Source organism: Palaemon carinicauda, chromosome 21 (genome assembly GCF_036898095.1).
Source record: "Palaemon carinicauda isolate YSFRI2023 chromosome 21, ASM3689809v2, whole genome shotgun sequence".
NCBI classification, from domain to species: Eukaryota; Metazoa; Arthropoda; class Malacostraca; order Decapoda; family Palaemonidae; genus Palaemon; species Palaemon carinicauda.
The window spans coordinates 124,894,387-124,911,886 of NC_090745.1; the positions used below are offsets into that span (position 1 = coordinate 124,894,387).

The 17,500-nt window shown below is 34.1% G+C and overlaps 2 protein-coding genes across 2 annotated transcripts in view; both read right to left on the reverse strand.

Moving 5' to 3' along the window:
* Positions 1-17,500, reverse strand: part of LOC137615479 (neural-cadherin-like) — a 493,287-nt gene that overhangs the window by 313,507 nt on the left and 162,280 nt on the right. The window lies entirely within an intron of this gene.
* On the reverse strand, positions 9,003-9,992 carry LOC137615118 (uncharacterized). The gene has a single exon (XM_068344749.1). It carries the CDS (start codon positions 9,990-9,992, stop codon positions 9,003-9,005), a length of 990 nt encoding a protein of 329 aa, XP_068200850.1.

The following is a 17,500-nucleotide window of genomic DNA, read 5'->3' on the forward strand; positions in this document are numbered from 1 at the left end:
GCCCCATACACTTTATATTGATCGCCATCTATATTGATCGCCATCTGATTCTGGTGCCAAGTCACATGTCGATTCGTAGTTCTAGGCTGGATGCAAACCATGGAAGCTGAGAATGTGAGATCAGCACCATATACTTTTGTATAAAAGCTGAACAACAGCAAGATGTACTTATTATCTATCTGCTTACATTGCTGGATTAAAAAACTACGCAACATTTCAGTTTTATTGAATGTTTTACAAGTGATCAGGCATGAGCGTTCCATTAAATTAATGACCATTAAGAATCAAAAATGTTTTATCTTTTAGGCAACCAAGACGTATGTTCATTTCATCACCTTGATTGTCATAATCTTTTTCGTACATTTTCAGTGCATCTTTATTCTGACACTGCCGCATTGGCAAAGATCAGTGCAGCATAAGTTCTTTGTTCAGCAAGAGCATCTGAGAGAAGAAATGGGTTTTGTAATATCAACTAAAAATCTCAATGATGGCCTTTGGAGCTAGAAGGGTATGTGTCGGGGTTGGATTCGACTGGTCATCGCACTCCTTGTCATAGCCATTATGCAGTGAATCCAACTGAGGATCTTGCAGAGTAATGATGGCCTGTCCCCACATTGTGGCTTGGATAAGGATTCTAAGGTCATGTCTCAGAGCTACAGGGGTAGGATGTTGCTTGTAACTTTCTACCATATATATCACTGTTAAGAATTTGCATTAAAAACAGTAAATATCTGGCAAAATTTATTTCAGGATTTTTACCGTTTTAGAAACGGATATATTGACATAAAGGTGTAATATTACCGTCACCAACCCGTAAAGGATATTAACTAAGTAGGGTTATAATTACGGTCGCCTTTATTTTACTGAAATACGGTTGAGAACAGTATATTCTTACGGAGATTTCTCGATTAAAATTACGTATGTTTTTTTAACAGTGTATGCTTGTATAGATGCCATCGCAGTTATGAGATAGTCTTGATGTACAATAGATGCCTTTTTGAGAGTATGCTACACAGACATAGCTAGCCAGAGTGGCCAGCATATTTTCGGTCACATGTTCCTCTGTTGGAAGGATCTGTGGAAAACTTATAACTTCTCTATATGCCTTTATGTGGAAGTGAAGCCAGGATGCTTTGTCTATACAATAGAATCGTCCTGTATTGTCAGCGCCAGTGAACTAATGGAAAGCTGACAAAGCCTTTGCTCTTTTTGACTCCATGAACTGCTGTGACAAATATCTCAGCACATCTTAAACTATGTACATTGGATTCCTTGGTCTTGAAAATGGTAGTGTAAAGGTTTAAAGGCCGCTCATGAATGGGAGAGGCAAGGGAGAGTGACATTTAGCAGGACAATACCTTAGAGACTGACCATATTTACATATGATCAGCTCCCAAGCCCTCTCTTCACCCAAGCTAGGACTAAGGAGGGCCATGAAATGGCTGCTGATGACTCAGCAGAAAGACCTAAAGGCTCTCCCAAACACCCTATCCTTAGCTCACAAGGATGGTGAGGTAGCAGCGACCAAAGAAACTAACGAGTTTTAGCGGGACTCGAATCCCAGTCAGGCGTTCACCAGTCAAGGGACATTGCTGTCAAAATAAAAGTTCTCGTTTGGTGTCAAAGTAAAAACTCTAGTTTATATAGAAGCTCAGATATTAAAAATCCTAAATGATGGCCAAGTGGAGTTATGGACAAATTGAAACAAATTGTTTTTCTGCCTGGTTAAACTTTAAGGTTTTCAGAAATATTTAGTTTTCTTACCCTCCACAAAAAAAACCAACGAAAGTTGAAATCCAAACACAGTGATTCTGACTAAGGTAGTAAATCACCTACTGAGATTTATTTGATTAACTCTGAAACACAAGTGTAAATTATATTAAAGTATTCTAGGTAATACTCTTTTTCTCATTCACATCGTTCAATTCGAGGCCGAAATAAACTGAATTACAATTGAAAAGCAGCCAGAGAAATTTGTAATCGAGACCATTGTCTGTCCATATCCGAAACCGTATAATTCAATATCAGTTGAATATGAAGACAATCATAACTTGTTAGCGGTGTATCCCGGAATCATGCCCGCTCAATTTCGTTCTAATATCTCTTCCTGCTTCCATTCGAACGAAACACTTTCATCCTTTACATCATTTTTCTCTGAAGTATTCTAGTTTGACGAATAGTCCTTTCAGTCGATGCTATGATTAACTTCGTCAGCCTTTTGCATTCTGCGATCGCTCCATTTTTCTCCACAATCGACGCTTTCACGATTTCGTGACTCTTCTTTTAAGATTTCTTCATTTTATTCTCCGGCTTCCTCCTTTTATCTTGATTTTTTCCTCTGATTTTTTCTTTCTCTCTAAACAATCTTTATTTCCAGACTCGTCTCGTTTTTGTAACACTGGCGAAAAAGCGTTCTTTACAATCCACTGGAAAAGATATTTATTCATAAATCATTTTTTGGGTGCAGAATTTTCCCTCTCAACCTTGTCAACTTCGGTGCACTGCATCCCTTAATGTTTTCACCATGTTTTCTTAACTCAATGCATTATTTTTTTTTTTCCTTTGTGTGATGGAGGCGGAAGGAGGGCTATGCCCGATACTGTACCTCTCATTTCCTTTGTTGACAGAATTATTTCATATCTTTTCCTAGTGTATTTCTTCGGCGTGCCACTCTGACATGCTTAATTTCTTTAGGTATTTTTTCAATGATTGTTCATTTATTCAATTAACTTTACATGAGAAATTATTGCATCTCTTATACTATTTGCAAACTATAAGATTAATAGTTTCTAAGCCATTTTACCTAAGATCCAGGCTTTATTTTTTATTATATAAAGGAAGGCTTAACAATTATCATTTCTTATCACTAAATTCCAAATCTCTTTTGACATTCTAATAAATGATATAGAATATTAGTTATTAACTGTTCCATTTTACCTTGTAGGAACAAAGTACAAAGTTGTAAAATTGATGTGATAGCTTTTATGATATCTATTCCACTTTAACTTGTAGGGTCAAAGTACATAGTTGTAAAGTTGATGTGATAGCTTTTATGGTAACTATTCCACTTCACCATGTAGGAACAAAGTACAAAGTTGTAAAGTTGATGTGATAGCTTTTATGGTAACTATTCCACTTCACCGTGTAGGAACAAAGTACAAAGTTGTAAAGTTGATGTGATAGCTTTTATGGTAACTATTCCACTTCACCATGTAGGAACAAAGTACAAAGTTGTAAAGTTAATGTGATAGCTTTTATGATATCTATTCCACTTTAACTTGTAGGAACAAAGTACAAAGTTGTAAAGTTGATGTGATAGCTTTTATGATATCTATTCCACTTTACCTTGTAGGAACAAAGTACAAAGTTGTAAAGTTGATGTGATAGCTTTTATGGTAACTATTCCACTTCACCATGTAGGAACAAAGTACAAAGTTGTAAAGTTGATGTGATAGCTTTTATGATATCTATTCCACTTCACCATGTAGGAACAAAGTACAAAGTTGTAAAGTTGAAGTGATAGCTTTTATGGTAACTATTCCACTTCACCATGTAGGAACAAAGTACAAAGTTGTAAAGTTGATGTGATAGCTTTTATGATATCTATTCCACTTTAACTTGTAGGAACAAAGTACAAAGTTGTAAAGTTGATGTGATAGCTTTTATGATATCTATTCCACTTTAACTTGTAGGAACAAAGTACATAGTTGTAAAGTTGATGTGATAGCTTTTATGATAACTATTCCACTTTACCTTGTAGGAACAAAGTACAAAGTTGTAAAGTTGATGTGATAGCTTTTATGGTAACTATTTCACTTCACCATGTAGGAACAAAGTACAAAGTTGTAAAGTTGATGTGATAGCTTTTGTTCGAGAGTGTTCTGTCGTTCTAATTGGCCGTCATTATTTTCAAACAAATGCAATTTCGAAGTAAGAGAGAGGTTGGAGTAATTACGCAATTAGAGAGTGGGAATGAAAACGGGTCGCTTTACCTTTTATCTTGTGCTGCAATTAACTCTGTCATTTATTCCTCAATATCTACAATGTCGTTTGTTGTCTACTTGTCCTTTTAGAGACCAAACCATTTGATTTAGATTCTGGATGACGGTACTGCCCTCGTAAAGTGAATCATTGGAGTAAACGCCCTCTTTCTATTTGCTGTATTAGTTATGCTAAATATATTATCGATTTATTTGAGAGTTTGATTTTTTTATTTGATGTATCTAATTGAAAAGGATTTTTTTTTATATTCGAAATTTCCATTTATTTTATTTGATGTATCTATAATACAATTGGAATATTTTTTTTAATATTTGAAATTTACCATATATATTTTTTTAATTTGTATCTATAATTCAAATGGAACATTCTATTTTTTAATATTTGAAATTTTGGTGTGCTAGGATTATTGTTTTTATTAGATTTTTTTTTTCTTTTTGTTTGTTTGTTAGCAACTTTACTGAAAAACTACTTGTTATTTTTTATTGTTATCATCATCATTACTATTACTAATACAACGAATGTCCGAACAATTGAAAATGGAATTGTAGGATTTTATAATCAAATGTAAATTCAAAGGAAAAATATCTCATGATAAAATTCACAAAACATTACACGATTAAAATGGCATATTTACCATATGATCAACAATATGATAAGAGCAAATCCCCTTAATTAAGATATGATAGGCTAGAATTTTAACCGTAGTTTATTAATACTTAATTAAAACGAAAAAAAAATTTTATGCTGTATATGTGAACTGTCGTTATGAAAACCCTTTCAATTATTTCGATCTTTGAAAAATGCTCATTTCATTAAAATATTTTACATTTCATTTAACATGGCTATCATTATTTTCTTTTATACATGATTATATACCGCTTTCGAAGTGAAAATTTCCAGCATTTACATATTCAAAAAAAAAATAAGACGCCATTTACAGTTTCATTTGCAAAAAAAAAAAAATTTCTTTTCCTTTCCGCAAAGACGTTGTTAATTGATTTGCCGATTTGCCGTGAGATCAAAGGCCAGCGAGATTAAAGAATTGAGATGAAAGACCTTGCTAGAGAAGATAAAGTAATTGAAGCATAGATGTGGGAAACTGGTGTCTTTTATTTCAGATTTCTGAAAGAGGAATGAATTTTACGTTTTTAACTGAAAGCAGATGAAGGAACCGTTCTAGATTAATTGGCTTTTAAGATTGCTCTCAATTCCTGTTGCCCTGAAAGGAAACTTTTCCACTCTTCTTCACCCAAGGGGTTCACTACTGTAATTGTTCAGCTCTCGTTTCCTGTCGAAGTAAAAACTCTAGTTTACTTGGAAGCTCAGGTATTAATGAAAACATTTTTTCAGGGCAGCCATTTTGTATAATCCTAAATGATGGCCATATGGCCATACCGCTAGAGTTATTAGGGCCAGACAGTACTACATTGTAGATCCTTCTTTCTGGTTACGGTTCACTTTCCCTTTGCCTACACGTACACCGAATAGTCTGGCCTATTCTTTCCATTCTTCTTCACCCAAGGGGTTAACTACTACACTGTAATTGTTCTATGGCTACTTTCCCCTTGATAAAGGTAGAAAAGACTTTAGATATGGTAAGCAGCTCTTTTAGGAGAACACCACTCCAAAATTAAACAATTGTTCTCTAGCCTTTGGTGTTGTCATATCCTCTGTACCACGGTCTTTCACTGTCTTGGGTTAGAGTTCTCTTACTTGAGGGTACACTCGGGCACACTATTCTATCTTAGTTCTCTTCCTCTTCTTTTTTTTTACAGTTTTTATATTTATATATGAAAGTTTTATTTTAATGTTGCTTCTGCTCTTAAAATATTTTTATTTATTGTTAATTAATTATCGGTTAGTTTTTTTATTTCCATATTTCTTTTCCTCTCTAGGCTATTTTCCCTGTTGGAGCCCTTGGGCGTATAGCATCCTGCTTTTTCAACTAGGTTTGTAGCTTAGAAAGTATTACTAATGATGATGATATCTTCTGTACCACGATCTTCCACCGTCTTGGGTTAGAGTTCTCCTGCTTGAGGATAAACTCGGGCACATTATTCCATCTGTTTCCTTATTTCCTTTCCTCAGTGAGTTATTTTCAATGTTGGAGTCTTTGGGCTTATAGCATCCTGCATTTCCAAATAGCTAGTAGCAATAAGGGTAATATTAATAGAATATCTAAGGAAAAATATTTAAATTTCCTTTACAGCAGTGGTTACTGGTGTATATTTTATGTAAATAGTTGCATATAAGAACTTGCTTAAAGTATTTATATTTGATTATTCAATGCTTTAGTTTCCATTTAATAACATTCATAGTAATTAATTTTTACTACCAAGTATCTTTGTATATAATAAAATTGTTCTTAATTACCCCGTGCATTTTTAAAACTAAATCTTCAATTGGAGAGGCGTTAGAATGTATATCAGATTATACATTACTCTTTCCGTTTTTATAATACTAACTTCAGTCATTCTTTTTAACAATGACAATTATTTACTAATTTATTTATTTTTTTCTTTTAGAAATCTTTACAGAATAATTTATGATGCTAATGTTTTCAAATGTGATGAAGATTACCGTGTTGTCTCGTCACAGGAGGGGATATTATGATATTAATATTCATGTTTAGGAAGAATTAACAAAGTTAATCTAGCAGATACAGCCTCAAAGATTGTAATTCTTTTTGTTCACTACTGAATTGAAATTAAGAGGAGATTTCTTACGAAGAAGATTTGGTAGAGCAGTTTTTGTCGTACGTTTGTTTAATTTATTATTATTTTGATATCTGTAAATGACGATATTAGATGGAATAGATTTAATATTGCAGTATCACAGGGATAGTATTTAGGGTCTTGAGTAGGCTTAAGTGAAAAAGGCAATTAACCTTCATATATCTCCGGAATATATATATATATATATATATATATATATATATATATATATATATATATATATATATATATATATATATATATATACATGTTTAGTGAGATTGGTGTTACTGTGTGGACGCAAGTCTTGTTATAACAATGAAACAATCTCCAATAGATTTAGTAGATTTGAGATCAAATCCCTCAGAAGAAAATTGGGAAGTAAATGGCATTACAGGATTAGAAATGAAACTATATGAAAGATTACTCGAGGTCCATATGTGGATGAGATTATGGTGAGGGGTTAGTTCACTAAACTTTCAACTGGTCTTCTCAAAGCACTAGAAGAGTTGGAAGACCCAGGCCTACATGGCTGAAAACTATGAAGCTATTAAGCGTGAAGTGGGAGATGATGAGTGGAGCAGGATTGAATTAAAAGCTCAGGATAGAGACGGCTGGGGAAGTCTAACCGATGCCCTTTGCGTCAATAGGCATAGGAGGAGATGATGATGATAAATGTGTGTGTATATATATATATATATATATATATATATATATATATATATATATATATATATATATATATATGTGTGTGTGTGTGTGTGTGTGTGTGTGTGTGTGTGCTTATTATCACAATTGTAAGATCACAAAGAAAATATTTTATCCCTTACCCGTATAAACAACAGAAAATGGTTCTCTAGTATGTTTATAGAAAATAGGTGCTAGAAACCTTGTTTTTTTTATAACATTAGAATCATAGAATTGTTGATAGAATAATAGTGTCAAAATCATTCATATTTTTATTCTAGAATCCCTTAGTCCTCTTTTGGAGTATAAAAGATAATGCTGTTTACTTTTTTCTAAAATATGTAACACGAAATGTCTGGTTACGTATTATTATTATTATTATTATTATTATTATTATTATTATTGTTTTTGTTGTTGTTGTTATTATTATTATTATTGTTATTGGCTCAGCTACAACCGTAGTTAGAAAAGCAGGATGCTATAAGGCCAAGGGCTCCAACAGGGAAAATAGCCCTGTGAGGAAAGGAAACCAAAAATTAAAGGAATTAAAAGGAAGTGATGAACAATTGATTTAAAATATTTCAAGTTCAGTAACAACACTGTCAACTTTCATATATAAACTATCAAGCGAGTCTGTTCGACATAAAAACATTCACCGTAAGTTTGAACTTTTGAAATTCCACCGAATAATAAATGTAAGTGTTTTCAATGGTATTGATTACTTTAATTTTTAACCCATAATGATGAATTTTGTGTAATAATGTAAGTTTGGCAAATGGGAATTTTATCCTCAATAACTTCTTGTTGTGGTTGCTTTTCGAGAAAATTTGAGAATACTTGATGAGGAGTAACTAATATTTTTTTCTCAGAATTATAAAACTGAATATTGTTGCTCGGACAGAGTGCGTGATTATGAATGGTGTAGATCGTGTCATATTTTTATTAGATGTCAGTATCAATGATGGTATCTTGTATTGGCTAGTTCAATTTCGTAGCTTATTAACATTCATTGATGTTTCAATGGAAGTGTTGCAGATCAAAGTGAAATTAATAGAGGTGCGAATATCATGAAAAATATTGATGAAAATGCATGGAGTTTCTGAAGATATTAGGAGAGGTATAATGACAGATGAAAGGGAATGCTATATCTGTCATATCAGGTTCTTTGTCATGCTCAGATAGAAAAAGAAAAATAGCTTGGTTAAAAGCTAGGAGAGGCAGAGTGTGGACTATAACATTTGTTTGTTAATAAGAAATAAATAACACTTGGCATATTTAATTTACCATATGTGCTAGTAACTGGGCAGTTAAGTTTATTCTCTACAACCTTCTGACACCACTAAATGGTAACTATATGCTGTTTTGGCCTTATTGGTAACGTCCTTGCCTGGTGATTGCCAGTCTGGGGTTCGAGTCCCGCTCAAAGTCGTTAGTTCTTTCTGTCGCTGCAGCCTCACCATCCTTGTAAGATAAGGATGGCGGTTGGGGCAGCCTATAGGTCTACCTGCTGAGTCATCAGCAGCCATTACCTGGCACTCCCTGGTCCTATCTTGGGTGGAGTGGGGCTTTGGCACTGGCCATTTGACATATGGTCAGGCTCTAAGGCATTGGCCTGTTAGCTAGTGCAGTGTCACTTTCCCTTGTCTCTGCCATCCATGAGTGGTCAGGCTCTAAGGCAATTTCCCTGTTAGCTAGTGCAATGTCACTTTCCCTTGTCTCTGCCATCCATGAGTGGTCAGGCTCTAAGGCAATTTCCCTGTTAGCTAGTGCAGTGTCACTTTCCCTTGTCTCTGCCATCCATGAGTGGTCAGGCTCTAAGGCAATTTCCCTGTTAGCTAGTGCAGTGTCACTTTCCCTTGTCTCTGCCATCCATGAGTGGTCAGGCTCTAAGGCAATTTTCCTGTTAGCTAATGCAATGTCACTTTCCCTTGTCTCTGCCATCCATGAGTGGTCAGGCTCTATGGCAATTTTCCTGTTAGCTAATGCAATGTCACTTTCCCTTGTCTCTGCCATCCATGAGTGGTCAGGCTCTATGGCAATTTCCCTGTTAGCTAATGCAATGTCACTTTCCCTTGTCTCTGCCATCCATGAGTGGTCAGGCTCTAAGGCAATTTCCCTGTTAGCTAATGCAATGTCACTTTCCCTTGTCTCTGCCATCCATGAGTGGTCAGGCTCTAAGGCAATTTCCCTGTTAGCTAATGCAATGTCACTTTCCCTTGTCTCTGCCATCCATGAGTGGTCAGGCTCTAAGGCAATTTCCCTGTTAGCTAATGCAATGTCACTTTCCCTTGTCTCTGCCATCCATGAGTGGTCAGGCTCTAAGGCAATTTCCCTGTTAGCTAATGCAATGTCACTTTCCCTTGTCTCTGCCATCCATGAGTGGTCAGGCTCTAAGGCAAGTTCCCTGTTAGCTAATGCAATGTCACTTTCCCTTGTCTCTGCCATCCATGAGTGGTCAGGCTCTAAGGCAATTTCCCTGTTAGCTAATGCAATGTCACTTTCCCTTGTCTCTGCCATCCATGAGTGGTCAGTCTCTAAGGCAATTTTCCTGTTAGCTAATGAAATGTCACTTTTCCCTCTGTCTGCCATCCATGAGTGGCATTTAAGCCTTGAAATATGTATATTTTATTTTCATCGGGTTAAGGGTCTAGCCGTTGTAAGCTTTTCAGAGCTTTGTAAAATAGCCATGGAAGGCAGATCTATGATCTAGTAAAGTTTAGTAACCCTCTTCCCGTTTAGTTGTGACATTTAGATTCATTAAGAAAGGAATGCATATTAATAGAAAGAGACTTTTTTGGATCTAGTGATGTAAGAAAAATTATATTTCTTTACGAACAAAATAATATTTTGTAAAGAAATTCACTCAAGCTCAAGAGAATTTATTTTTATTTCGTATTGAATTATATCAATTATTTATTTTATTTCATCAGCACAACTTTATATAAATTTTCCATAAAATATCATCAATTAACACATGTGGAGTAGAGATACAATCATAATCTCTCGTTTAAAATCTCTTTTGATGTAATCTTTTGGTTTCGCGTCTTAAAACGTGATTTTCGTTATCCCCCCAGCCGCCCCCCTATGATCTGTTCAACAAGAAATAATTTGAATATTCAGGCAATGTCAACGAGAGCGGAACACCATATACCTCTAAATATGTAATTAAAATTTTTATTATTCATTAAGTTATTAATATCAACATTTCACAACATGTACAGCAATGTGTAGAATATAGAAATTCACTTTTAATGGCATTTGTAGACTATGAAAAAGCCTTTGATAGTGTGCACCGGAGAATTTTGTGGAGAGTCCGGCGATATTGTGGAATGCCTCTGAAGTACGTAAATTTTGTTAAGTCTGTTTTTGAGCATCGCAAATGCAAAGTTAAAGTTTAGTGCAGTCCCATCAAATTAATTTACAGTGTATAGTGGAGTACTCCAATGGAATGTGTTGTCACCAATGTTGTTTATCCTCCTCATGGATTTTGTAATGTATAGAATAGTTGGGGATGGTGGAGAAGGATTGGACCGGCCTAGGAAGCATGAAGTAGAAAACTATGAATGGAGAAGTATTGATTTAAAAGGTCAAGATAGAGACGACTGCCAAAATCTAATCGAGGCCCTTTGCGCCAATAGGTTGTAGGAGGAGATGAATATGATTATGATTATTATTATTATTATTTATAATATTAAAATGTATAAAATAATTATTAAAATTATTAAAATTAAAGTTATCGAAACTAAAAAAATTATTGATATTAAAATTATCGAAATTATTAATATTATTGAAAGTATTGATATTACTAAAACTATTAAAATGATTAATTATTAATTTGATTCAACTATTCGTATGGCAGCAAGGAATCTTGTAAGAAGAGAACAGGATTATGAGATATATGTGGCCATCCCAATCTTCCCAACCAACAGTCTCTTCTTCACCAATCTTAGCTGCCTGTCCTCCATCATAACTCTTTCTCCAGTTCGATATCGGATCTCTTGTAAGGCTCGGCGAGCAGTGTGTCATACCCAAATGCAATTCTGGACATCTGCCCGTCATCTTTCTTTTCCAATTTGTGTCAGAATATACAGGTCGTGGCTTTGGTGGGATCTATTCTCTCTCTCTCTCTCTCTCTCTCTCTCTCTCTCTCTCTCTCTCTCTCTCTCTCTCTCTCTCTCTCTCTCTCTAAATCTCACCATTATGTCGAGCAGCTGCTTAGAGCGGATTTGGTCTTGGCCTTGAATGGAGTTTAGTCCCGTCCACAAAATGAAATAAATTCAGTTGTTAGGTTTTGAGAGAGAGAGAGAGAGAGAGAGAGAGAGAGAGAGAGAGAGAGAGAGAGAGAGAGAGAGAGAGAGAGAGAGAAAATGAAACTTGAATTCGGTTTTTTTTTTATTATCATCATTATTATTGTTGTAACAATAATAACGAGTGATAATGGTTGTATATGACTCAAAAGAATAGAAAACGTACAGTAGACAAAATGAGAGAGAGAGAGAGAGAGAGAGAGAGAGAGAGAGAGAGAGAGAGAGAGAGAGAGAGAGAGAGAGAGAGAGAGAGAGAGAGAGAATGAAAATTGAATTTGGGGTCTTCTTTTATTATCGTCATTATTATTGTTGTAACAATAATAACGAGTGATGATGGTTGTATATGACCCAAGAGAATAGAAAACGTGGACAAATAACGAATTACTGTATAGAAATATCATATAAACATTATCATACGTATTCTAGGACTTTCTTCCACTTAATTTCCTTCAAATTAACAATATTTGGGGCTTATGTGCACCCTCAGGATCTTTAAAACTAAGAACACGTATTTATACGAAGTAAAAAGGAAAGATATATGATACGATTCTAAGATATGTCAGTTTAATTAAGTTTCAAAACTTTCCTGGGGGCAGACCTCATAAGGTCAAACTTGCATTGAATTTTTCCTTGTATATTATTATTATTATTGTTAAATGCTAAGCTACAACCCTAGTTGGAAAAGCAGGATGCTATAAGCCCAGGGGCCCCAACAGGGAAAATAGCCCAGTGAGGAAAGGAAATAAGGAAAAAATAAAATATTTTAACAATAGTAACAATATTAAAATAAATATTCTTATTTAAACTATAAAAACTTTAACAAAAAAAAAAGGAAAAGAAACTAGATAGAAAAGTTTGCCCAAGTGTACCCTCAAGCAAGAGAACTCTAGCAGTGTAAGACTATGGTGCAGAGGCTATGGCACTACACAAGAATAGAGAACAATGGTTTGATTTTGGAGTGTCCTTCTCCTAGAAGAGCTGCTTACCATAGCTAAAGAGTCTCTTCTACCCTTACCAAGAGGAAAGTAGCCACTGAACAGTTACAGTGCAGTAGTTATTTTATATTTTATCGAGCTTACATTAAATACTAAAATCTAAATTATTAAAATTAGTTTAAAAAATGCCATGTCAACATTTTTCTTATTTGGGGATGTCGGTTTTGGTAAATAGCAGTTTTGTTGCGCTGCCAAAAATTGGGATATTAAAATTTAACAGAATTCGCATGTTGAAGATTCATTCCCCTTAAGGAAATTTAGAATTTTTAGAAATTATTTTTTGAATGTTGACATCCGTAAGGAATTTTCTTATCACCTTATTTGTCTCATAGTTTAAAGGTTTTAAGGTTTAAAGGCTACTCATGAAGGGTAGAAGCAAGGGACAGTGACATTAACCCATCGAGCAGAACAGTGCCCTAGAAACTGACCATATATACATATTATTAGTGCCCAAGCCCCCTCTCCACCCAAGCTAGGACCAAGGAGGGCCAGGCAATGGCTGTTGATGACTCAGAAGATAGACCTATAGGCTCCTCCAAACCCCCCATCCTCAGCTCACAGGGATGGTAAGGTTGCAATGACCAAAGGAACTAACGAGTTTGCGCTTTACTCGAACCCCAGTCTGGCGTACACCAGTCAGGGACGTTACCGCATCGGCCACCACAACTTTTTAAGTTATAGCGTTGATTTTATTTGATACACAAGGAAATCTAAAATACATTACGCTATCAAAAATATTGAAAAATATTATTCGAACGTTGATATTTTGTAAAGGATTTTCCTATCTGATTTTTCTTCAATTATAGCGTTAATTTTATATGAAATCTAAAATACATTGCTTCGTCTTTTGTTTCATGTTTAGTTATTAACGTCCATAATGTAATAAAATAAGTTTTATAATAATAATAATAATAATAATAATAATAATAATAATCACTTACAATTACAGCCAATATCTCAAACAAGTTTATTAAAAGTTGTTTTTAATTATAAGGAAGTGGCTTTAAGCAAAACCATCTAACTTGTTAAAGAAAAAGATTAAGGAATGCATATCTATTACAATTTCTGTTGACTCTTTGCATATCTTTTACAATTTCTGTTATTTCTCTAGTAGGATACTTAATTTTACACATGTAAAAAGAAAAATTATTCCTTTGGCACTGTACACACACACTACTTTTTGTATCTACTTGCTTGCATTCAAAACAGTTGAAATATAATCCAATTGACATTTAAGATTTTGTAGGTGTTCCTGTTGCTTCCAAACAGTAGCTTTTTCACGTACTCATCTTTGTCATTTATCTCTATGAGACAAGACATTGAAATAGGATGGTACATATGGTAATAAAATAAGTTGATGCATAAAATCATGTACACTGTAAAAAAACGTAATTTCAATTGGAAATTCTCCATAAAGATAAATTGTTCTCAGCCATAATTTTACCTTTGTCGTTATCACTCATTTACGTCAATATATCCGTTTTTACAACGGGAAAAATCCTGGAATAAATATTGCCTGGCATTTACCGTTTTTAATGCAAATTTTTAACAGTGTAAGTCGCCTTTTGAACAACTTTCACCATATTTCTATATTAGTTACCCTTTCACCCTTCATTACAGGACGGCAAATTTTTGAGAATATTATTGTTATTATTACTTGCTAAGCTACAACCCTAGTTTGAAAAGCAGGATGCTATAAGGCCAGAGGCCCCAACAAGGAAAGTAGCCCAGTGAGGAAAGGAAACAAGGAAAAATTAAATATTTTAAGAACAGTAATAACACTAAAATAGATATTTCCCAGATTCCACTTTTACTTCATTATTGTTATTATTATTATTATTATTATTATTATTATTAGCCAAGCTACAACACTGGTTGGAAAAGCAAGATGCTATAAGCCCAAGGGCTCCACCAGGGAAAAATAGCCCATTGATGAAAGGAAACAAGGAAGTAGATAAACGATATAAGAAGTAAGGAAAAATTAAAAAGAACTATTTAAAAAAAAAAAACATTTATTGTACATACAAACTCCTTGAATAAAGTTTTTGTATGCTTTTCATGCATTTCAAAAAATCCATGAAAAGAAAAGCCACTTGCATTCTTCCACCATCCATGTTGACATTCATTATTGCATCTTGTTTGATTCCATGTAAATTCATCATTTGCAATTGTTGACATTATTTTCCTCGAGTTTTTCTTTGCAAACACTTACCGGTCTCGGCAGGTCGTTGTCTTGCAAAATGTTAACTTCTCTCCATCTTAGTCAGAATTCTTTTTCCCTCTTGCTTGAGGGCACACTCGGTCACACTATTCCATCTTATTTCTCTTCCTCTTGTTCTGTTTAAGCTTTTATAGTTTTTATAGGAAATATTTATATAAATATTGTTATTCTTCATAATATATTTTATTTTTCCTTGTTTCCTTTCCTTACTGGGCTATTTTCCCTTTAGGAGCCCCTGGGCTTATAGTAATCTGCTTTTCCAACTAGGGTTGTATCTTATCAAGTAATAATAATAATAATAATAATAATAATAATAATAATAATAATAATAATAATAATATTTATTTTAATGTTGTTACTCTTCATAAATATTTTATTTTTCCTTGTTTCCTTTCCTCACTGGGCTATTTTCCCTGTTGGAGCTCCCGGGCTTATAGCATTCTGGTTTACCAACTAGGGTTGTAGCTTATCAAGTAATAATATTAATAATAATAATAATAATAATAATAATGATATTTATTTTAATGTTACTCTTCATAAATTTTTTTTCCTTGTTTCCTTTCCTCACTGGGCTATTTTCCCTGTTGGAGCCCCAGGGCTTATAGCATTCGGCTTTTCCAACTAGGCTTGTAGCTTATCAAGTAATAATAATAATGATAATAATAATAATGATAATAATAATATTAATAATAATAATATTTATTTTAATGTTGTTACTCTTCATAAATATTTTGTTTTTCCTTGTTTCCTTTCCTCACTGCGATATTTTCCCTTTTGGAGCTCCCGGGCTTATAGCATTCTGCTTTTCCAACTAGGGTTGTTGCTTATCAAGTAATAATAATAATAATAATAATAATAATGATGATGATAATAATAATAATAATAATAATAATAATAATAATAATATTTATTTTAATGTTGTTACTCTTCATAAATATTTTGTTTTTCCTTGTTTCCTTTCCTCACTGGGATATTTTCCCTTTTGGAGCTCCCGGGCTTATAGCATTCTGCTTTTCCAACTAGGGTTGTCGCTTATCAAGTAATAATAATAATAATAATAATAATAATAATAATAATAATATCCCTCGGGTCAGCACAGGCAATTTGTCGTTTCCTTGAATTTTGCCATCTTACAATCTTTTAAAAATACTGTAATGCATTGAAAGTTTCCACTCCTTTTTTTTTCCACCCCGAGATCGAGATTTTCTTCAATTCACAATTGTTTGTGCACAGGCAATCGCGGCAATGGAGACGGAAATCATATTATCATGAAGGTTTCGTGTTTTCGTCATCACATAATAGGATTTTAGATTTTTCACGGTTCGAGGTGGATTTACCCTTTTTATATCATTCAGTGCAGCATTATGTTGTGTCTAGAATTGCAAGAGATCCAGATTGTACGTTGTGAAATGAAAATAAGTTTTTATCATTTGGGGCATTATGGAAAGTTTAAGACTTTTTCGTATAAAGCTCCTTTTGTTGTATATTAAAGTATCCAAGTAGATGGAAAAGCTTATGAAGGGCGACTGAAGATTTTATTGTGTTAAACAGAGCTTATTAATCTAATCTTTCTCCTGTTTTTCACAATACTATCGAGGCATGGGGTTGCAGTAATGTGTACACTCCCATTTTTTTTTTAATTGACTCCAACTCGCAGAAGGATGAAAATATAATTATTTTCATTTCTAATTATCCCTCGAGGAGTTAGAGTGGATGCATTTCAAGGTTTAAAGGCCGCTCATGAATGGCAGGGGCAAGGGACAGTGACATTCACCTATCGAGCAGGATAATGCCCTAGAGACTGACCATACATACATATGATCAGCTCCCTCTCCACCCAAGCTAGGACCAAGGAGGACCAGGCAGTGGCTGCTGATGTCTCAGCAGATAGACCTATATGCTCCCCTAAACCCTCATCCTTACAAGGGTGGTGAGGTTGTAGCGACCAGAGAAACTTACTAGTTTGAGCGGGACACCAGTTAGGGACGTTACCACATCGGCCACCAGTAAAAGAGTTTCGTATAAAATTCAGGTTGTAATTTTCCCAAATAAAGGGTCACAACACTCCACTGTGCGGTCCTTTACCTTGGAACATATTTTGTATTCCAAGTCAGTTGGTTTTCCTAAGGTGGCAATGATTCAGGGTGGATCATTTAGGCCGTATCCATAGGAAGAGAGTTCAATGAGTGTGACTTTTTCTGACGTGAATATTAACGAAAAATCTATTAAAATAACTTGTATCTTGTCATATTTGATATTGTGCCTTCTATTTTTATAGTGTTGAACAACTTATCGAGTAAAATTTAAATAAAAATACATTTGTAAAGTCACTTATGTTAGAAAGCTATTAATGATCTGAAAGTGTAAGTATTACTTATTTTCATTATACAATTTCTTTTAGAATAACATCAATCCATTTAAATTTCTCTTATAATCTTGCGTTATGTTTGAAAAGACAACATTTTATCATTACCGGCCTTATGTTTGTAATTTTTTTTTTAATAAACCAAATAGTTAGGAAAGGGTAAAAATAAATCGGTTGATTTCATAATAATGTATCTGAAAATTTTCGAG

What these genes read in the sequence shown, in the direction of transcription:
- LOC137615118 (XM_068344749.1), bottom strand. Translation starts at nt 9,992, where the DNA reads ATGGCAGACAGAGGGAAAAGTGACATTTCATTAGCTAACAGGAAAATT.